The following is a 24,161-nucleotide window of genomic DNA, read 5'->3' as shown; positions in this document are numbered from 1 at the left end:
CAACCATAAACACATATAATTTCTTTTGTTTCCATTCATTGATTTGTGTTTATTCGGGTTTAATTTGTAGATAAGATTTTTCTGTTTAAACTGGAAATTAACGGATAACAATGAATATTATACTCTTGTTGTTACGTTCTGACAATGTTCGTTCATTTTGTAATATTAAATATCTCACTAACTTAAATTTGTGTAGAACTTTTATTGGATAATATCAGTGTTCTTGAAAAAAAAAATCAATTCTGATCAGTCAGCTGAACAATTTTTAGTTTTGTGCGAGGAAAGGGGATAGATTCTTGTTTGTATTTAGCATGTTTACTGGTAGAATTGGGTTGTGTAAATGAAGGAAATAAAAAAGATATAGAAAAATAAATAAATAACATGAATAAAGTAAGTGTGTAGTAATAATAATAATAGAGGTATATTTACCCAGGGTAGCCACTTCAGTTCCGAAAACTGTTCTCCCAGCAGGCCCTGCTGTTATTATTACCCGGCTAAGCTAGGCTACCTATTCAGGTGCACACAGCTTTTTGAGGAATAACTTCCTGCCGGTACCCATTTACCTCACCTGGGTCGAGTGCAGCACACTGTGGATGCATTCCTTGCTGAAAGAAATTACGCCATGGCTGGGATTTGAACCCACGACCCTCTGTTTCAAAGTCCGAAGACTAATCCACTGGGCCACGACGCTGTTGTAGAAGAGGGAGGGAGGGAGAGAGAGAGGGAGAGGGAGAGAGGGGGTGGAGGATGTGGGAAAGGGACACAATAGCGAGTTAGATTCCATGGATTAAAGGAGTGAAGCCATTTCAAGTCCACTCAAACAACAAGCTGATTTTAACAAATTAAGATAATTCTTAACCAAGTTCTACATTCATAAAGGAGGAAAATACAAATATTTCAACATCAAGATTAAAGAAAATTTCATTTGCAAAAGATCTAAATGAATAACTAGGTGTGATGTCATTTTTATTAATGTCATAAATCCTTATTTTACATTCGTTAACGTGTCAGTATTATGCTCTCTTATGTTGTTGATTTATTTTGTTGAGAGAGGGTTGACCTGTTCAAGTGAAATAAGATTTACATTGATTCAGTGGCGGATCCGGGGGTGGGGGCATTTCCAGCCCGTGCCCCCCTCCTTTGAGAGTCACAGCTAACATTTTTAAGTGGAATATATTATTCATATACAATACCGATGTCCTTTTTTTTGGGGGGGGGGGGCTTTTCAAGTGTGGATCAAACGATCTTCATTTTTTTTTAGTGAATTCTTTTTTTGCTTGTCAAATTTTCCTTGGGAAACTGTGCCCCCCCCCTTTGGAAAATCCTGGATCCGCCCCTACATTGATAACACATATTGCGAATAAAAGATACATGTTCTACTCTACAGTCTGTCAACTGAGAAGGTATAAAGGTCATAATTGCTGAAAATATTAAGCGCCTAAAGGATACTGTTTTTACTGGCTCCCATAAGTATTATAATACTTGATTCCATCTTTAAAGGTGAAAAGGAATGTTCAAACAATTACTGTAACATTAAACAGAAAAAAACGGTTTCAACGTCTAGAGTAGTAAATCATGCACTGTTCAAACGAGTCTGACATGAGTTAACTTTTACATGCACCACCCATCGATTTCTCTAAAACTACAAAATTACCATACCCTAAAAGACGTCGGATCAAATATTGCCAAGAAATTTAAGAAACAAGCAAATAGATTTTTATGGTCGGAATAATGTGGCAAATAAACTTCTGCGAAAAAAATAATTAAAGAAACGTGAATACTGAAGAAATTGATTTCGAAACCGCATTTTTTTTCAAGAACAGGCCTTAATTTTGTTGGTGCTACAAAAAATATTTGGATAACATTTTGTTAATACCATGGACTTGATGAAAGTCCATGATATTTAACAAAATGTTTGGACACAAAAAACCCCCCAAAATTTGAAAAAAAAATAATCATGTTAATTAGGATTGGCTATTAGTGATATCGAACTAACTGATCACCTCAGATCACCTCACTTCATTGATGACATTTTTAGAATTGAAATAAACTTGAACTTGACAATAATTAACGTGAATTCAGTCATGACCGATTGTGATACACGTATGCATTTTTCTAGATCATGCAAATAATTCGAGACACGCGTTTCTACACACTGATGTCAATCTGATAAAACAACTACATGTACAGATCCGTGGTTGCAGAAATGAAGGGGGACAAAAAGTTGGTGGATTTCATCTGAATATTTCTAATACACTAAACGGTACAGTTTCAAAGACACAATTGGCTTTTAGAAAAAAATAAACTGATCATTGGAACAAATTAAAAATATACACGTGAATTTAAAATTGAAAACATTATATTTACATATACATGTAAATTTAGAATTGAAAACATAAAAAAAACAACTAGCGAATTAAAAAAAGGAGGCTTACATGGTGGGGATTTCATATGAACATGTATATAGATGTCATTTTATTATCAGAGTCATCATTCCGATGTATTGAGAGCAATAATATCATTATTATTTAGTACGTATTTCAATGTATGTCTTCCTCATTGTAGGTTTCTAACATGCATGACTTTGCAGTTTATGAGGAATATAATCACCGATAAAATACTGAGCCTGCAGCCCAAAATAAAAGATTCCCAACTTTGATTTCACAATATCTCTTCTTTTTTCTCTCTCTACCCTCCCGCCCCCCACCCCTCTCTTTCTTATGCACCCTTTTCTCTGGTCTGTGGTTCATCCATTCCTCTTTCTACACTGAACATTAATTGCGCAATGGTACAAGATCGAGGGAATCCCCCTTTTGGCGTTCTTCTTGTCAGCCTAGTATGTTTTCTCCCTGATTTATACCACGTTGCACTCGGCCACCAACTCAAGCATAGTTGATAATAAGTGCTATATGTGGAATATTTTGGGGAATATTTATACTTTCAAAAACCATACCAGACAAGCGCAACCCTGGTCTTCCTGGAATGTTTTCTATTTGCCTTACCATGTTTATCGTATTTAAACATTAGAAATATCATGAACCGGATCTTGCATTGGTTATAGGCCTACCATCCACTTCCCTGGTTAGGTCTAGTGTCTAGTTGTCATGAGGACTCCAAGCCTAATAATAGCAAATGTATTATGATACAAATAGTTCTTTGTATTCTTGTCATATTAATGAGTATTATAAGCAAACGTTATTCATGATAAATGCACCATACATAAAGGAATTGAACGGGGGGGGGGGGAAGGAGGTGCACTCATGCACATGTATAGGACAGCGGGTTTTCAAAACCACTCCTTATCGCCTTAATATATTTATTGGTCAAAATAAATATCAACGTACGCCTGTTCCAATTTTCTTGTGAAACAGACCCTATAACTATATAAGAAAGATTCCTCATTATAATATAGATATAAAGGAATCTACATAGACGCCCTAAAAAAGTGATATTACAAAATTAAGAAATATAGATTTGTCATCATTATACCTTCAAATTCCAGAACTCTTGTTGTTGCGACTCAACTAGAAAATTCTACCCTCCCCTTTTTGTACAACAATATGCATTTATGCATATTAATTTGAGTGCGCAGGAGCCATATTGGATATGTTTATTTGTCCCTTTTCTGTTCTTAATGTGAAGACAGAAAGACATGAAATGGGACAAGACTTTAGACTTTTTTCTCATTACATTCCCTACTTATTTTCAGTTACGATTTATTTACTTTGAAAAAGAACATTCAGAATCTCCAGCCAATTCCTCTTTTGGATCAGCGTCAGCCACTGACGTCACTATCCAACGTGCATTTTGCTCTCGTATATACCATGTATACCAACAGCCATCAAGCTTCTGTATCAAGCGGATGTATGCGTTTCGGCGCTCCGGGTATATGTCGGTGGGCAAATGAACGGAACAGGAGGCCACACCAGCTTTCAATACTTTATTTTGCTTCTTTGTTAGTGATATTAGATAAGCTATGCTCTTTATCGATGCATTGTAACGGCTTGGACAGAACGGTGACAACCATCAAGGAAAAAAAAAAGATCAACAGGTTTCAAATGCATTAATTCGGAATAATTCAATTAATTCTGATAACGGTAAAACACTGTTTGCTCATGGAGGCGCGTCTTTTGTGATTTCCGTTACATACATGCACTGTCAGACTGTAGACATCAATATTTCTTGCGGTTAGATATTGCATATCCCTGGTTTATACACTAGTTCGGACAAAAAAAAATTGATTCGAGTGAAACCCGTCAGTCGTTGAAATCAAAGTGAGTTATCATTTTCTTTCTTATTATATATGACATTAATTTCCTTTTAAAGGTTATAAGATGTGTTTTTATTCATTTGGCTATTGTTGAACATAATGAAAAGCAGTTACAGTGAGAATAATATTCACACGGTTCCTCATAATTTTCTTCTCTCTCAACAATTATACCTACGTGTATTTGTCACTTATTAAAATGTTTGTTTCATTGATGGAAGTATTATTGTGAATTGTATATTATTCATTGAAATATAAGTAATGCGAATTGAATTTTTGATTTTTTAAAATTTAATCATCATTCTAAATTCCAATATGTATTGTAAAATGTAATTGAATTTTTTTGTGGTGTCATTCATTTGCAACTGTTTTTTTTAATTGTACAAATTCAATGGTTATTAATAACTTATTAATCCTCAATGACTGCAAACTTGCATATGTATATCTTGAATCTTGAACCCAATGATAACAAAGATACTCATTCTACACTACTTGTATACTTCGTCTACTACTACTACTACTACTACTACTACTACTACTACTACTACTACTACTACTACTACTATACTGCTACTATTACTACTACTACAATTCTATACTACAACAACAACAACTACTACTACTACTACTACTACTACTACTACTACTACTATTCCTGATCTTTTATTCAGAAGAACATTTAGGAATTTAGAACTGTAGGAAATATAAGGCCTACGCCCTGCAATTTGATAACGAATTTAGAATGCTGGTATGAAATACTTAAACCAGCAAACATTTGGTTATTTTTGTATCGTATAAGAGATATCTTCAAGATTTTAAAGCATTTTTTTTCACTGAGAACCCCCGATTGTTTGCACTCGTGCATTATGTTTTCTTCATTTCATATGAAATACAATATTTATCAACAGGACTGTACATCAAGATGATGGCTACAAATGACGTCATTACAATGCTGTCTTCCGAGCCAACGAAAGAAGCTGAGTTTAATTACTTTACATCGGACATCAAAGATGTACAAAACAACAAGGTACGTCTCCCTTCACTGTAAAAACGCTGTTTACACAATTTTAAGCATGTTGTTTAAGCCTGTCACAACAACTATTGTTTAAACTTTTTAATCAGCTGCTTAAACTTCTGCTTAAACTTTTTAAACAAGTTGTTTAAAAAGTTTAAACAATTACAAAAAAAGTTTAAACAACCTGTTGTTAGAGTGACAGGCTTAAACAACGTGCTATTTTTTTAATGCCATGAAAGAACACTCTAAGAAATGAAAAGTTAAATTAAGATTATTTTGAAGGGTTGGAGGAGTGACAATCCTTTGAAAATGTTATATCCAATCTTTCATAAAGTTGAATCCAATATTTTAAGTATTGTTTCGGTCCATCACTTGGCCTCCAGCCTTTTAAATGTTGATTTAAGATTTCATTTTGAAGGGTGATTATTTGGCATGATAAGTTTGGAAAACAGTGATGTTTATCATGGCTATTCATCAATTACTTACATGGGAATTTCCTTGTTAAGAAAATAATCCATATATTGTAATGAACAATTCTTTTCCAACATTTGTTTCTCCTTATTTAGGTGAAAAGAAGGTGTTATTTTAGAGCACTATCAAGAGAGAAATCTCTTGTTCTTCATTCAGCCAAAGCAGGTGATGAATGTATGAGATATAGACCCCGTCAAATCACCAGGATTGTCGAGCCTGAGAAGAAATTTCTTTGCGTGGAATATGGTCCTGATGATGGTCCGATGTATATGCTACTTGATTTTAATGATTCAAGGTAAATATCAAGTTATTTTTATAAAACAGAAATTATGATAATCATTTTTATAAATTGTACTTTTTTTTCATTTCAAACTCAGTTTTGACCAACAGAGTCATTTGTCGATTTTCTTTAATCCATTGAGTAAGCGAATCGGATGTGATTGTTTATATATGCCTTGTAATTAAACTAAAATGACTGTATGACTCTAAGAACCCCCCCCCCCCCAATAATTTCGCCAGGACCATTGGTTGACAAGATTTGACAAGAGGTTGGATTATTTGAATAGATCATCAGATCGCATGCTATAACTTATTTCATTGGCCTATACATGCAGGTGTTTTGTTTTCCAGGGGTGGGGTTGTCCTTCGTAATATCAATATTTTGTGTGTCAAATTACAGAATTGTTTATTGAACGTTTTCATGAATATTGTGTTGGTTCTTACTAGTTTGAAAGTTTTTACTTGCTCAATATCTTTTTTTGGCTGGAAATGACAATAATTCTTAAAACACACAAACACACTTTCACATTTTGGCTCATGAGTTTTTCAAAGTACATGTACCCAGTCTCCAAAACTCAGTCCAGCAATTTCTTTGCTTGATTTAGCCAACGATTTGATTCTATATACATGTCTGGACTACCAATTAAATTCGTGTCGGTTACAACCTGGTCATATTGAAAAGAACAATACGAGCCTTGATTCTTTGAGGGTCTTTTTTTTAAACAGATTTATGATATGACAAGAATAATCTTGACTACCTTTTGCTGGTGGAACTCGGAAATTTCAATCTATATGGTGATATCGAACGCACATGCTACATACCGTTCTATATTGATTTTTTTTTCCTGAAGAAACTAGTATACGAAATGCTAATAAGTAAATATTAACTTGGAGACGGAAACCTGATAAATTGCTTCGATAATTTTGACTTAATCATTCACAGTGAAAGCATGGATGAATGGGAAATTGCTTTATATCAGTTGATGGGATTAGAAAATAAGATTCGTGAAAGAACCAAATCAGAGAGTTTGAGACGGAGACCATCAGCCAACAAAACCAAGAGAGCCGTCTCGACATTTCAGCCCACCAATCCAACCATAACTACGGTAAATACATGCATTACGACTGAAAACAGACTACGATATTATACCCAAACTCATGCCACTTTATTGCACTGAGTTTGTCAGGTGGCCGGTGCCCAAATTCTAGGCGAATTCGCAAATGATTGAAATGTATGATAATGTTGCTCTATAGATCATAAGATTCACACTCATTTACGTATATTCGGTTTGAATTTACTGCCTTTTGCCTTTTGATAAGTGTTTTATTAGCTGTTATTGATAATTGATAATATCATTAATATGACAAGTGCTACTCTTAGAGGAACCTATCTGATGTCTGAAGAAACGATAGGCCTATTTCCTTTTAGCTGATGGTTTAATTCAAATAATAATCATCGCCATTCACCATTCTATTTTTTTAAACCATTCTAAGAATGACATAATTTCGTTTAGTTTAATGTACACTCATTAAATTATTACATCAAAATCATCTGCTAGCAAATAGCAATTAACACTGGTATTCGTTGTTTTGTTATATAGATTTTATGATTTTTTTCGAAAACCTGCATCAAAAAATTCAAAATCAAGGAGGGCTGAGCAGCTAAAAAAGCTGTGTTTTTTAAATAATTGTCAGAAAAGCTAGAGTTAGCGTTTTTGGTTATAAAATGCTTTTATTAAAAGTCATATCATTTTAGGGGGATGGCTCTTATCCTTATGTTTATATAGTTGCGATGTTTATGTCAAAGTTAAATAGAACGAACTATTCTGACCTATGCCGTATATAAAACGAAGGAAACCGTCCTTTTATTTTTCCAGATTCCAGAAAAACTAGGCGAACAAAATAATCAAGACGATACGGACATCGAGCCACAATTCAACGCCACGACCACGGATGGTGAATCATCATCGCAGGAACACGAAACGCGTGACAGAGTCGACTCTGATGTCGACAATGTATCATTGACCGGTTCAGATGTGATGTCACCATACAGTAGTTTGAAATCAGAGGGGGACGATGAACATTACAGAAAAGAATACCAACTTAGGTTAGTCTTTATATTAATGTGGGACTAATGTTTTTTACATCTGTAGCATCCTTCCTTTTATTTTGACTTTTCATGAGTTACTCAATTTTTTTGAAAACTCGACTTTTCTAAAGATTAATTGATTTTATTTTTCTTTAAATCTATTTGGTAATTGGTTTTCGTCTTCATTTTGCTGTAAATTATATTTGTTATGAATGTGCACTCGTTTTGTTTTTATTTTTTTCTTCATTCATCGATTTACTATATGCAACGTATATATTCCATTTGATAATCTATCCTTTTGATTTCGCACAGCAAAAACTATGGTGTTAACCGTTGTACATAGAGGACCACACCAGTTCTTTTACACCGGTGTTAAATTGGTGGTGTTAGTTTTACACCTATAGGTGTTATTACAACACCTTTGGTTGTTACATTTACACTCTGTGGTGTTATGTTCAATCTCTAGAGTGTAATTTTAACACCTCAGGGTGTGGTCCTCTATTAACACCAATTGGTTCATAATTTCATAAGTTCATTTATTACAGTCCATTTGTATGAAAATTTGCTTTCCACCAGCATTACAAACACATGAAACACAATATACATAGTATACAAGCTGCGAGTACATATACATAAGGACAGACAGCAAATGCAAAATAGACAACAAAAATATGATTCCACATTAGAGGTCGTGACATGTTGAGAGCGGATTCTCATTTTAACTGTGATCATTATTTGTTCTGATATACAAGAATGCTTTATGTAATTTTCCTTTTACTATTCATTGTTATCATTGGTGTCATTTTTAACACCACGGTTTTTACAGTGTGGAGGTTTCATTTTGTTGTTACTCTAAGTATAGAAAACAAATAATAGTCCTTCTCATACACATGCTTGACTGATGCCTAATACCAATTTTTCGTTTTTTATTTTTAATTTCATTTTTAAAAATTCATTGGTTTATTAGTGTTATTATAATTATTGATATTTTTATGATTATTATTTTTTTTATTATTATTATTATATTATTATTTTTTGGGGCGGGATGGTTTACACAGGGTGGAGGGTTTGCTGGAATAAGGACTGGGGTAGCTACATTTATAATAATTATATTATAATATAAGAACAATCAAGAACAATTCCAACCCAGATTACTGTTTCATTTATAATGTTTATACATGTTTTCCTCCTTCAATTTGACCCTAATTAATAGTTTTCTTTTGGTTGTTTTCTAAAAAAGCAAGTATTATTTCATACAATCCACTCTTTAATCTACACGTATTGTTATTCATTCAAAATTGGTTACATCTATATATTTATGTTAAAATGTTCATTATATGTTAAAGGTATATACATTTAGTCTACTCCTAACCTTTCTCCATTCCTGCTTTTGACATTTTTTTTTACTGTTTTGCTTGTTTGTTTACTGAAATTTTACTCTGTACAAATTCATGTTAATCAGCCTTCGACTGAATTATCACAATAAATACCATTTATTTATCTATCTATCTATCTATCTATCTATCTATCTATAAATAAATATTCATGAAATCATGGATTGGTATGTATTTCTTCATCCTCCATTATTCTTATTTTTACTGTAGACTGTTGGAAGAGGAAAGAGACAAGGAATTCGTGGATGTTGACGTTTGTGTTGATGAATTACAAAGACTGACCTTATCTGACTATGGCGAACAAGTCTAGTAAGTATAGGAATATTTTGATTTGGAAAAAAATGCATTATTAATGTTATCTAATGGGTAATTATTCGCTTTATGAATGATATTTTCACACTACATTAGACCTACATGTATATTGTTCTTGAGATTGAAGTGTTCCTGTTAGCAGCTCATTGCTTGATTAAGTGATCTCCGAAGTCACCCACCTTTTAAAACAAAGATTACATTAGGTGATCGTGCCTTTGTTAATGCTGCACCCAAACCCTGGAATAGTCTCCCTTCCTCAATAAGAAATGCATTATCTTCAAAACTAAACTAAAAGTACATTGTTAAAGAGAGCATCAATAAATAAGTCGCTTTTTATATACTTTGTAGAGATCGTAGGCTTCCCTTTCCAGTAATTATAACTTAATCATACTTTCGTGTATTTATCTTGTTGACTATTTTACCTTATAAATTATTGTAATGCTTAGTTGATTGCAAAATATAAATGTACAAATATTTTTATTATCATCACTATTATTACTATCTAATTTGACACCAAATACTTTCAGGAGTAACGAACATAGTCCATGACCTTTTAATGAATCAGAATTCCCCTTGACATGTTTTTCAGTTGTATTATTTTCACAATTTGATAAGGATGTCACTTATTATAATCACTGACAGTTTATACAGATATCCCTCTTCGGTTTGTCATTGACTTATAAAATAATCTCTAAAATGGAATAGAGGGCACTTTTTTTAAACGAACATAGGCATATATACTGGAAACAAGTGTATTTTTTTCCCTCCACCAAATTAATTTCTACGACTAAAAAAAAAAATGAGAAGACGAGAAAAAAGCTCACAAAATTTGATTTTTTTTATTAAAAAGGATCAGTTTATGACCACTCGATTCTTTCATTTACGAGTACCCATGCACCCCTTTCTGTTCAAAAGTTAAAGGACAAGTCCATCCCAACAAAAAGTTGTTTTGAACAAAAAGAGAAAAATTCAACAAGCATAACACTGAAAAATTCATCAAAATCGGATGTAAAACAAGAAAGTTATATGGCATTTTAAAGTCTCGCTTCATTTCACAAAACAGTTATATGCACATCTCGGTCGATATGCAAATGAGGATGACATCACACGCTAACTATTTCTTTTATATTTTATTACATGAAATATGAAATAGTTTTATTTTCTCGTCATTGTTATGTGAAATGAAGTTTCATTCCTTCCTGAACACGAGGAATTCCATTATTTTAACATTTTGTGCTTCAGGCAAGGAGGTTCTAATCGTCAAATTCAAAATATTGTATTATTCAAATAATTAAAAAAAAACAGAAATTGTGAGTGAGTGACATCACCGACTCTCTAATTTGGATGTAACTGGCTCGTCCATATAACTATTTTGTTAAAAATAAGCGAAACTTTGAAATGTCATAACTTTCTTATTTTACATCCGATTTTGATGAAATTTTCAGCATTGTGCTTATCTGATTTTTCTCTATTGATTCAAATCTACATTTTTCTGAGGTGGACGTGACCTTTAATACGATTGAATCAGGAGTGTTTACAGAATTATTTACATTTTATATGGTTCATAATTTGTTATAATCAATATAATTGAATCAGTAACATTTACATACTATTAACAGTGTATTTATCATAAAAAATGTTCAGTTTATTTATGTTGTAAGTGCTATATTGATCTGTATATATACGTCTATATTGTGACACAAACTCAGATGAACTAGGCATATACAGTATATGGTAAGATGATAATGCATGGTGTTTCTTTGATATTTAATTTACCTATATATTACAAAAAAATATATGTCTATATAATCATGTAATAGGTCCATGATATAATAAGCAAAATATTCATTCAGTGCCTCTATTATTACATTGCTTTGAAAACCATTTACTACTAATGACATTAATTAAAAGAAACCCAACTTGTTATCAGAGTAATTTCACTACCCCCGTTGCATGTGTTATGAATGCTTATTTCTTATTCGTCTCATGTTTTCTCTACTCACTCAATTTAACTTTACCAATGATCATGTATCATGTCTGGTTTACAACATAAGTGCATGGAATATAGCAAAAAGCAATGCACACATCCCAGAGCAATTGACTTGCCAAGTATTTTTTGTATGCATGTTGGAGGCTCGATGGTTATTTTTACAAGTCACAGATAATAACATCACTTATTTGGGCGAGATCAAAATATAATGTTTGCTATGTGACGTGCATTATTTTTTTCTTTTCTCTGTCACTGTTTGGTAGATGGGATAAATTGTGTGTGTGTGTTTCTTTGATCAATGTATTAAAGTTTGTTTTTGTGGTCGCCGACCCATGACATCCAGCGCTCCTCGGGGAAATCCCCATTCAATCAATGATGTCATCCCTATGCATTGCAACATAAATTGCAATATATTGAAAACGTATAACGCGTTATGGTGCGTTGTATACCCCCAAATACTTTTATACAGTGATCATGGTGATAAATATTTTTTTTCTTTCAATCTTTATTGATCAAAAAATAAATCACAGTACAAATCAACAAGCTATTTATATTATTAAACAGAGCAGCACTTAAGTACATGTAAGTATATACTTGTCAAGACAGATACATAAAACAAATTAGATATCAAATCTCCACTTTTAAAAATGTACAGGCAATTTACCATTTTTCTTCGTCAAAACATATTCAATATCCTTAATACCTTTGATACGAGCTTTGAATTCCACAATATTGGGGGTTGTGTTATTAAATTTACAAAAGTGAACATAGTATTTGAAAGCAAGGAAAATGAAAGTTAGAAAATTATCACCTTGAATACCAAAAATCTTTACAAAAGGGGAAAGGACAAATAATATACGACTGTTGTTTTTGGTTTATTGTAGATAAAAGATCGTCCCATAAAATATTAACCACCGGACAATCACAAAATATATGTACAATTGTTTCAGGGTCTCTTTTGCAGAATGAACAGTTTGGGTAATCTTTTCTCTTGATTTTAAATAAAAATGCATTAAGGGCAATTGTCTTATGAAACACCTTGAAATAAAATGATCTGAGGCGGCTATCAATAGTACTCTTAAAATTCAGCATATGTATTTTCTCCCAGTCTACTTTGTCGTTAGGAGGGCACGACTCTTCCCAAAAGGAAATACAATTATCTGGGAGACATCGATCGAAAAATATCGAGTATGCATAACTGCTAACACTCCTTTTTTCTAATATTTTATCTACAATTTCGGAATGGATATCTAAATCTGGATTATTATGCCAATCTAACCATGGACCAGGAATATTTTGTAATAAAAAATTATATTTTCTTCTATCTTTTGCTGAAATTTCAAAGTCGAGAATTAACTCTTCAAATAACTTGTAACCTGGATGGGGTGGATTAAAGAGATCACTTATAAAAACTATGCCCTTATTAAACCAATTTTCATAAAAGAAAAATTGTTTATATTTGGATCTGACATTTCTATTAAACCAAATATAATGTGAATAACCCAAATACAAATAATCATAACCAAACTCTTTTCTGGAAGCTTTATCTCTAAACAAGCACCAGGTCCAGATTGTGTCTGCAAGTAGGGAACAATTTAAATTATTCAAAATTTGTTCAGTTGCATGGGCCTTCCACAAAATGTCCCTCATTGCATTAAATTTGTCTCATGGTGATAAAATTTATTTATATATTTTTTTTTTAGCATTGTTTACTGTTAGGCATATTTAATATGCCTAACAGTAAACAATGCTAAAAAAAAGATAAATCAACATTTAGTAAGGTTGGAGGAGTGACAATTCTCAATGTTGCATTTACCGCTAAGGTTCGACCCAATACTTAATTTGTTGGATTCAGCTTGATGCAACCTTAGAAATGTCCATTTAACATTTCCTTTTTAGAGTGAATGGTCTTGTAGATAATATTCATTTCAGTGCATGTAAAGGTATTTATTTACAATAGAATTATTAGAACATAAAATTTTTTCATTCTTTTACCAAAATTTATATTTAGAACCCATCTTGGCTTTGAAAATTAATAATTTCATTTTTTCTTCGTAGAGGATTATTAGCAGTTATAATTTATTGTACACATGCATGCTGTGTAGACTGAATATAGTCTATGCGCAGTGAAACTGAACAGCATGATATATTGCAAGAGTCCCCCCCCCCCCTCTAAGGCACACTCTAAAATAAATCAGTCAAATTGACTAGACCAGTAGTCAGCTGGTATTCAACTGATATGGCGATTACGGATTATCACATTTCTGACATATATTCTAGTAAAATACGACTAGATAATACGGTCATATACTAATAGAATAATGCAGTTGCACCCACAGCTGAGCCTAAATATTAATAGAATAATGCAGTTGCACCCAGCTGAGCCTATTAACTAGTCATTTTTGACTGATTTGTCTTTAGAGTGCAGTGGTGTTTGGTGATGTAGTGTCCTTATGATTCAAATGGTAATAACATGAGTAAGTTTTTTTTCCACTGTGATATAACAATAAAATATTCAAAATATAATGTTCAGGTATTCCATTAAAATACCTTAAAAACCTAGGTATCCTCTACAGACTATAAAGCATAATATCTGGGGAATCGTGTACTTTTGTAGTTGATTACTATAGTAGCAAATGATTACTAGTCTGATTTATTTTAAATTATTCAGTAGAGCAGTTTTGTTTGTCCTGTGGTTTATTTTATTGATGTGAATTCGGTTGCCAGGGTTATCTGTTGTTCATTTGAATGTTTTAGTGACTTATCATTATTTGCATATAAAATTTCATAGGTGGTGAATATAAGCACTTTCTTTGTTAATATTTTGGTGTTATTTTATCAATGATATTCCGACTTTCATTGATAATTGATGAGAATATGACGTACCTACAGTGTATTCACTTTGTTTAACTGAATTACTTTAAAAGAATATTATGCATAAGCTTTTTTCCGATATGACTTATTAATAATTTATAGAGTTTCAGATGCTTTATCAATTAGTGATCTGCATCTTTTTTTATCATGTGACTTTCGAGCTCGTCATGATTACGAGGATTGGTTTGTTCCCCCATCTTCCTATTTTGTCATCATGTTTGTTGATGGTTATGTTGGAATTTGAATGTGATTAAATAATATCGGATGAGGTAAAATACATTTTTTATTGATGATAATGATACAAAAATTAAGCTACTTTTCCCACCCCTCCCCGATATATAGTGTTGCTTATTGTTTTTGTTCTAAAAGTAAATTGACAATGAAATTTCAGTAGGGCTATATATACCTTTTACTGTGGTGGAATAAAATAAAGTAGAAGAGCTAAATTATACTTAAAATGTGCTAATAGCATTATTTTATTAACAATATATACGGTTGATAACAAATCGCTGCAGCATCACCAACGGAGCGCTTCTTTCATGCACGATAAAACCGGGAAACCGATTGATCCCCCAATGAAAAATATAATTGGAAAGATTAAACAAATAAATATACGATAAATCAATATACTTCAGAAAGTATTAACCAGAATTTTCAATTTGCTTCTTTTTAATAAGTGCCTCTCGCTTATCATCAATCAGTCCGCCTATAATGAGAGCAAATAAAAAAAAAGAAAAGTATCACAGAGTACTCATTATCACTGATCTGTTAACATTTAATTTTATTGATAGTGTGGGCCATGTTGAAGACGATGCCCCTTCCAACATCCACATCGGTGACAGGTTATTGAAGATGGATAATAAGAACATCAACACTGCACAGGATGCTATGAATGGGATTAGAGGTATAAAGGGAGAGAAAACTCGGGTAAGCCTTTATACAGTCAATATTATTCATCCTTAACCCCCCCCCCCCCTTCAAACTGAAAAAAATATGAGGAATTATGACGATGGTGATCATGACGATATCATCACCAAATACGAATTGTAAATGGTGATTATGATGAAAGTTATGAATGTAATAACAGTGATGGTGATAACGATGATGATGATGATATATGAGGGAGTAACTGCGATATGACCGAGAAGGAAGAGAATTACGATCGTGGAGGCTGTAACCATTGGGCACACTAAGGAACGGGTACGTGGGAGCGGGGGGGTAATGCTTTTTTGTTTTAATGGATGATAATGGTCTTAGTTGTGACTAAATTTAATAAGGAGGTAAATGGTTCCTAGTTTGATGCTAATTTTTATCTTGATTCGAGTAAATATTAATTACATAATTTCCGATTTGAATGATATGTTTTTTATTGTTTCATATATCTTAAATCTAAGGTCCCTGTGCTGCTAGAACGTTTTCCCAAAGGCAATGTCTGTGTGGTTGGATCAGATGTAAAGAGCTTGAATGAACTTGGGATAGTAGTTAAAGGAAGTGAGGTAAGTCTAACCATGGACTTACTAGGTCCATGGTCTAACCATGTTATCTCAGGACTAGGGGCAACAGGGGACACCACCCCTTTAAGTTTGCAATCATTGAAAAGAGAGGGAGAGAGAGAGGGGGGGGGGGGAGAAGGAAATAAGTAACACTGTAAATATAGAAGTATACGGCATGCAACTTTTGAAAAATAAAAATCATATTAATATTATATATTATTTGAGTAAGACAAAATTATGTTTTCATTAGGTCCCCCAAACATGACAGGGCTTGAAATATTGTAGTCAAATGATGGTAATTATGAAATGTTCTTGTTCAGGTTTGCTTTACTTGGTGATTAATGATTTGTACTTAAAGAGATGGTCCGGGCTGAAAATATTTATATCTTAATACATAGAGTAGCGTTCACTGTGCAAAATGCCAAAAATTTCATCAAAATCGGATAACAAATAATAAAGTTATTGAAGTTTAAGGTTTAGCAATATTTTGTGAAAACATTCTTCATGAATATTCATTACGTGGGCTGATGATGTCCCTTCTCCACTTTCCGTTTTCTTATGTTTTTACATAAAATCATAATTTTCTCATTATTTCATAATTCTGTGAATAATATGTCTCCCTTATAACGAAATAAGTTGCAGCAATAAATATCTAATGCACTAAATCAGTTGTCAATCCAAGTTTTCTAGTTCTTAGAGGAAAAAAATTGAATAAACCTTATTTCATATAATAAAATACAAAATAACAAGTGGAGATGTGACATCATCAGCCCACCTAATGAATATTCATGACGACTGTTTTCACAAAATATTGCTAAACTTTAAAATTCAATAACTGTGTTATTTGTTTTCCGATTTAGATGAAATTTTTGGCATTTTGCTCATTGAATTCTACTCAATTTATTAAGCTAGAAATATTTTCAGCCCGGACCATCCCTTTAATGTTTATCTTTTTTTTTAATTTGAGTTCCTCTTTCAGCTTCTCCATTATCACCATCTTAACCACATAAGTTGTGAATCAAATGTGAAAAAATTTATTCATTCTAATTCTCTTCAATCGTAATGATCTTATCATTACTATCGCGTTAGCATTATTACCATTACTGATATCATAATTACCATTATAATAATACTAATACCATTATCACTGTCATCAATATCATTATCATTATGTTAAAAACCATCATTTTTATTCAAAAATAACTTTATAATATTGTCATTCCCTGTGATATGGGAAAAGTACATGTACCCAATAAATAAGTCGACTTGGGGAAAATGTGGGGGAGCATTAGGGGAATTTCCCACCACTGTGAAGGCCCCCCAAAAATAGTTCTGCCAATCCATTGTGAGACAGTTGTTTGCAATATCAAAGTACAATTCTATGTTTATTGTGTTGTCAATAGATTACATCTACGCAAGGCAAATTCAGACGATCATGTGACCCAGCTTGGGTATCATTTAAAGGTGAACGATCAACTCGATCAATAACAGCTATCAACGATCACCCAGTCTCGCTTCAAGCAAACACACAGCAAGTAAGAATTTGTTTTCATGAAAAAATTATAACCATTTTGAGAGTCTTCAACAAATAATAATAATGATACTGAATATTTGAATGATAAACTTTACAGGCGTATAAGAGCTTCAAGGGGCAGGGGTAATATCCCCGGATTTTTAGAGTGCCCCCCCCCCCTCTTCCCCATGAAACAGGAAAAGAATGGTTAGCAGATAAAAAGGATAAACAAACCATAAAGTATGGGTAAAGAAAAAATTTGGTCATACAAAAAAAACTCATAAAGATATTATGACAGTATAGTCTCTTCATATAAATAAGCAGAGGCAAATAAGTATGACAAGTGGGTAAACCCCTAGCGCTGTCAAAATTCCCTCGCATTGTACATATGCGCATTGAATAGATTGATCATATTTAACTTAAATGTATGCATTGGAATGTGTTCTTTGTGCACTGCAAATACTACACTCGAATACTTGTCATTATATTCACATCTTCTAGCTGATAAAAGAATTCAGTGGTATGCAACCAAGGTAGAAAGGGACTTTAAATAATCCATTATGTTCTCTCATCCTTAAACTGATCATGATGTGAATTCAGGGGAATTCAGGATCGTATCAGCGGATAAGTGAATAAGTATTAGGGAAATGATTGATTGGTGAATGAATGAACGAACGAATGAATAAATAATTGGTTACGGGGATAGATAGAAAGATGTACATACAATTATCACAAAAATATTTGAAGAAATTAATATATAGAGAAATGAATGTTCAACATACACAAATGAATAAACAAGTAAGTGAGCAGACAGCTAGGCCTATAATAACCATAATTCAGATTTTCTTATTTTTACGATATCTAGGTATTTGGTTGACTGAGTGATAAATAGTCGATATTTCCAACACCTTCTTATTGTTCTTTGAATTGCTACTAAGGATAAACATGGTTATCATATTCAACCTATCTACATTCTCTTTTCAGGTGACCGATATGATCCAAGAAGCATTATATGATGACTTCAATGTTGTCTTCCATGTTCATCCAACTGATTTCCTCAAGGAACTAGCTTCATCCAGCAGTACCAATCTCTGAACACTTCACCAGAATGTGAATCAAAGAAAGACACTAGTGAGAGAGAGGTTGCCAAGCCAGCATGAAAGGACCCCTTTCAAGAAACAAAAAGGGGAAACATTTTCTGCAATTGGCATAAGAAGCATTGATCACACCCATCAATTGCAAAATGAGTATTCTTTTCCTTGAAAGCTCTGAGAGTTTGACAGAATCGAATAGTTTTCTGTATAATTTTCTATACACTTAGTGTATGTTCTTTATTGTCCTCAGAAAGTTGGGGAGTGTTTCATGAAGAGATTTGTCATTCTTGTTTATACATGTTTTCTTTTAGCCAATCAAATGCCCAGGTTTCGATGCCCTTATCACTGAGAAGTCAATGACTTTCCTCAGGTCTAAGTAAATCAACTTTCACTCATCAAATTGGCAGCAATTTTCTGCAATCTGGTAGTATGATTTTCTACACAACTCAAGTAAAATTGAAATTCCAAAGTGTACTTAAGAAGTTGCCTATTTACATATTTAAATAGTGATTCATAAAACTTCCACTGTGTTGCCATTTTAGAGAGTGTAATGATTTGTAGTATTTTATTCAGGAATAGGACAACACACCACATAAAAATGAATGAAATATTCTTAGTACACTCTACTCTTTCTGATCTCTTACTTCATGTATAATCAGTATTTATGACAAAAACAAGACTGCAGGAGTGTCTCTCAGGAGATGCTCGAATTGAGATCCAAGGAACATCCTATAGCAGATTTACCAATGCAGCTGAAAGAAGCAATCATCAATTCTTTAATATTTTTCATATTGTATTATATTGTAGCTTGTATGTTTATTTATACTTCCTTTGATAATTCCAGTTGTTGTAATCCTCCCTCCACATCACTTTGATCAAATGTTCATACATGTAAATACAGTATTACACTTCGCCCCCAGAAGAGGAGATCATTAAATGAAACAATATACTGTAGAAATGAATGATATCTATAAAATGATAATGAAATGTATCAAATCCACTTTGCAGTGTACTCGAGGTGATGTTGTCCCTCTAACATTGGCTTCACAATCATTTCAAGAAATTATGTTACACTTTTATTTCATATCCATCTGTTTGGAGGTTAACCCTTTGCGCGCTGATGTTGCAATTTTGCACATTCGTAAAAGTAATTTTCTCCCCTACCTTCAAATTAGATAAGCTAATAAAAGGCAATAGTTCTTGGATGACATCTATATAATAATAATAAGTATCAATGGTGCAATATGGATATCTTGAATTAAAGAAAAAGATATGGAAACAATTGTCATTATTATTCCCCTAATATTAATTCAGTGTGCAAAGAGTTAAATCAATGTTTCTGTCTCTTCCTGCTGATAGAGGTAACCAGACATGTTGTCTGGGCATTGCACCACTGAGATCTAGAGAGAGACTGAAACCCTAAAGCCCATATTCTGATAGCAGGTTTAACTTAAACTCAGGTTTAAAGTTGTGGTTTAAGTATGGATAGACATTACATAAATCACTAAGAGTAGAGATATCATATTTCAGCTCATTTGGCTCTCAAATCATTCATAATTGTCTAGGAAGTATAAATAGATGATTGTCTTCACAATCAATGAATCAGGAAAGAGCACAGTAAATATAAGAGACATGCAACTTAATAAATATTTTGACACTTTGGCTTCCAATACTTAAACCACAACTTTAAACCCGAGTTTAAGTTGAACCTGACTTCAGAATACGGGCCTCTGGGTTTTGCTATACATATCATTCTCTGTGTACATAGTCTTTCCATTGTGTACATAGTCTTTCCATTGTATACTTTCATAAATATTTTATTCATGTGCTAGCAGGTCTATAATGAGCAACAAACTTGCAATATAACTTCCATTATAATTGTCAAATTTGAAATTTTGGAGTAAGTACCATATTCATACCAGAGTAGATAGTAGAAAAAAATGTATAAAGTATCATTACAAGCATTAATATTGAACAAGCAATTCAATGAGCATATGGGTGGCTGTAAAGGTTTGCATATCTATATTTCAAATATCTATGGCATTATTCTTGTATTGCGAATATTTTATATGCTTTAATTACATAAGTTTATATTTTTACCCCCCAAAAGAAAGACCTAAATTATAAAAAAATACCAATATTGTGTCCATCTGTTTTACAGTATACATTTATATATAAAAATGAATTTCCGTAACATATTATTGTATCGCATGTTTTATTTTAAGTTATTGTTTTATATTAAGTAAAAGATATATGCACTGGCAGATCATTTGGAAAAAAAGATGGATTAATAAATTGACTGAAAATTGACTGAAAGTGAACATTTTCTGCTACTTTTATCCAGTTTGGTTTCTTATAACAAAGTAAACATATACCTCCCTCATCATCTCCTCTTCCTCATCTCTTTTCTTCTTTGTTACCTCCCCCCCATTCTTCTCATCTGTCAACCAATCACCAATACATAAGATGAACACGTGAAAAAATGGTAATCTGCCATACATCAAATAAACAATATACGAGAATGAAAGATTTAAAGACCCAGACCACACCCAAAAGTGAAATTGACAAATCATATACCAATCTGAGGCTTATGCAAGCTTTAGGTGTTTTCGCCACTTACCAGCCGAGTATTTTGATAAGGAACAGCTTCAATTATCGATCTTCAAAAATAGGCTTTCTTGTGCTTTTCACCCAGCCTCAAGATTATAACCTTATGTCCAGTTAGAAGCGCTGTGATAACATAGGTTTGTACAAAGAAAAATAGCGATTTTCTTGTCTTCAGATGATGCATTTTTATTTTCTTCACTTCTATCACATAGATATAGCACATCATTCTGTAGTTTTTCTTAAGTAAAATACCTGGCTGTCAAGCGGTGAATATGCATAAAACTGAAGTATTGTACTATGAAGCTTATACACTTTCCCAATTGTCAATTTCAATTTTAGGCACGTCTGGATCTTTAACTTTAAATATAAAAAGTCAATCCACCAAATCAATACTCGTACAAAATACACATACCATAACATTTAGTTTTTACCAGAATTTCAGATCAAAATTTACTTTATTCCACATTTGTGTTCTGTTGTCACGTCTCGTTAAAGATGATATCAGATAAAAATAGATTACCACTAAAACATCTTCATTAACAGAACACTTCCGAACATTTTTTGAATACAAGTTAGAAACTCTTTATGAACATAGAAAAAAATAGAATTGTTTTGGAGCAGAATCACATCCAAAATAAAAAAAAAATCAAAACATACAATTTCATCACAAGCACAAAAATTTGAAAATGTTGCTTATGCACTTATACCTAGATAATGCTTCATAATAATCCTCAAACTTCCATGTAATAATGGATGTATCTTCCATGCAGTTTTAATTATGTTATGCTACATAAATTCATGTTACTGTGGCTCAGAGTTTGAGTGCCTGCTTCTAGAACAAGTTGCGAGTTCAATCCCCAAATCAAAGCTTTCAGCAATGGGTCCTTTAGTCACTTACTTGAATGAAGGGTAATAATACCATGCAGGGATTGCTGGAACATCAGTTAAAATCATCCTTGGTACATAATAGATATCATCGGTGGCATTCCATAGTCATTTAAGTAACCAAGACTAAAACAAACTTGTCCATTTAATATACATTGCCATTCCATAGTCAGATAAGTTTACCAAGACTCATACAAACTGCATTTATACCTTTTTTCTTTCAGACAAATGCTTTTGTCCTGAACAATAGAATATTTTATTACATTCCTATTAAGACAGTAACACCTCTGAATAGAATTGAAATATCAAGTATATTGCCTCCTTTCTCTTCTATAATTTCTTTTGTTTTCTTTAACAATAAATGTTGTCATAAACACACGAAATTTTCATACATGTACAGCACACAAAGACAGTTTACAATGACATAAAGGTACTTTTATCAGTTGAAAACCAAAAGCAATTTCTGTAGATTTTGATAGATTACGAATCGAAAAGACAATTTAAATAAAACTTTTCTGAGGGATGTCCAAGTTATGATTCTTTTTGTGGTTAAGATTAGAAAGACAATAAAACATACTATAACATCTTATTTCAATGTTTATATAATCCTCCTGGCATATATTAAGAAAAAAATATTTTAAGTTTGAAAAACTATGAACATCATGTATTACTTTAAGTAGACTCGAAGTATCAAAACAATATTATCCAGTTCAATAGAAAATCTTCCAAGTAAACATTAAATATTAAAAAAAAAAAATCATAGTAGAGAAAAAGCGAACACATGATATTACAAACATTGCAACATATTACGAATGCACAGTTCCATCAAATTATTTTTTTTTCATTTCAGATCTGTTTCATATCATGCGGTAAATACTGACCCAAAAGAGAGAAAACAAAATCGATACCATGCTATAATAAACATAACCACAACGCCATTCATGTGACACATTCACCACCCTGTTATCAAAAGCAAAACATGTACAATACATACTCCACCTGAGTTAAGAAAACATCATTGTTTTACATTCTAAATACACACACACACACTCTCTCTCTACAAATCATTTAAAATTTTTGTTCATTTCAGTAGCGACTACAAAACCTGTCCAGGCACTTCAATGATTAAAAAAAAATTGTATACAACTCACCATTTTCATGATGATGGCCATCTTTGTGGCAAGAACACACCAAAAATACTTGCAGTTTTTAATGTAAGAAATTTGACATTTTGAACAAACAATTGTAAAGTGACTATGAACAGGAATCTGTTTACACTGAAGGTTTTTTTTTCCATAAAAATCAGAATATTATTCATACAATCCAACCCAATTGATTTGGTTAGGTGACTTTCCTTGCAGTTACAAAGCAATTCACAATTTGCTCCAATAGATACAATAACATTTTAAGAGAGACCAGTGGAGCTATTAAAACATACAATGTTCATTAACAAAATAAATGGGCCTTAAAGGAACAGGTCCAGTCTTAACCCTAAATAGACTGGGCTATTTTGAAGAAGACTTATCATTTAGGTCGTCGATCATGTGATCGTGACAAAAATTGGTACATGCCTTATACATGGCATAATCTACAAGATCAAATTCTGCAAAAAATCTAATTGCTAATTTACGCACAAAATAAAAGTTTGCTCTAATTAAATAAATAATGCCCATAAAATGCTAATTTTTGGTTCACAGACTCTTTAAACGAATCTAATCAATTGGACTTTTAAAACTTTTAACATCACATTTATTTTCTTATATATTTTATTGTTTTCTAAATTTCTTATACATGTATTTCTTTGTTTTTTGCCTTTTTTCAATGGAAATAGTCGATGACTTTATTTTGACCATAAACATGATGATATTAATTGATTTA

General features: G+C 32.4%; 1 protein-coding gene across 3 annotated transcripts; it reads left to right on the top strand.

Annotated features, from left to right (window-relative positions):
• The first annotated feature begins 3,805 nt into the window (after window positions 1–3,805).
• Window positions 3,806–18,877, top strand: LOC121425602. 3 transcript variants are annotated; one of them, XM_041621718.1, is made up of 10 exons: window positions 3,806–4,274; window positions 5,176–5,294; window positions 5,849–6,048; window positions 6,976–7,138; window positions 7,910–8,139; window positions 9,726–9,824; window positions 15,483–15,618; window positions 16,086–16,187; window positions 17,588–17,719; window positions 18,682–18,877. In XM_041621718.1, exons 2-10 carry the CDS (start codon window positions 5,190–5,192, stop codon window positions 18,790–18,792), a joined length of 1,278 nt encoding a protein of 425 aa, XP_041477652.1. In that variant the 5' UTR covers window positions 3,806–4,274; window positions 5,176–5,189; the 3' UTR covers window positions 18,793–18,877. The 3 variants fall into 3 exon arrangements, with proteins under 3 accessions (XP_041477652.1, XP_041477651.1, XP_041477654.1); XM_041621717.1 differs by having other exon boundaries at window positions 3,807–4,275; window positions 5,182–5,294; XM_041621720.1 differs by lacking the exon at window positions 3,806–4,274 and having other exon boundaries at window positions 5,247–5,294; window positions 5,910–6,048.
• Window positions 18,878–24,161: the final 5,284 nt, after the last annotated feature.

The sequence above is a fragment of the Lytechinus variegatus genome, chromosome 12 (genome assembly GCF_018143015.1).
Source record: "Lytechinus variegatus isolate NC3 chromosome 12, Lvar_3.0, whole genome shotgun sequence".
Classification (NCBI taxonomy): domain Eukaryota; kingdom Metazoa; phylum Echinodermata; class Echinoidea; order Temnopleuroida; family Toxopneustidae; genus Lytechinus; species Lytechinus variegatus.
Note: the sequence above shows the minus strand (reverse complement) of the source record. Positions and strands in the feature narration are given on the sequence as shown.

Bases quoted from the DNA above. Each gene is read 5' to 3' on its own strand.
- LOC121425602 (XM_041621718.1), top strand. From the start codon at position 5,190: ATGATGGCTACAAATGACGTCATTACAATGCTGTCTTCCGAGCCAACG. The intron at 8,140-9,725 runs GTTAGTCTTTAT...TTTTTACTGTAG, and splicing joins AGAAAAGAATACCAACTTAG to ACTGTTGGAAGAGGAAAGAG. The intron at 16,188-17,587 runs GTAAGTCTAACC...TGTTGTCAATAG, and splicing joins TAGTAGTTAAAGGAAGTGAG to ATTACATCTACGCAAGGCAA.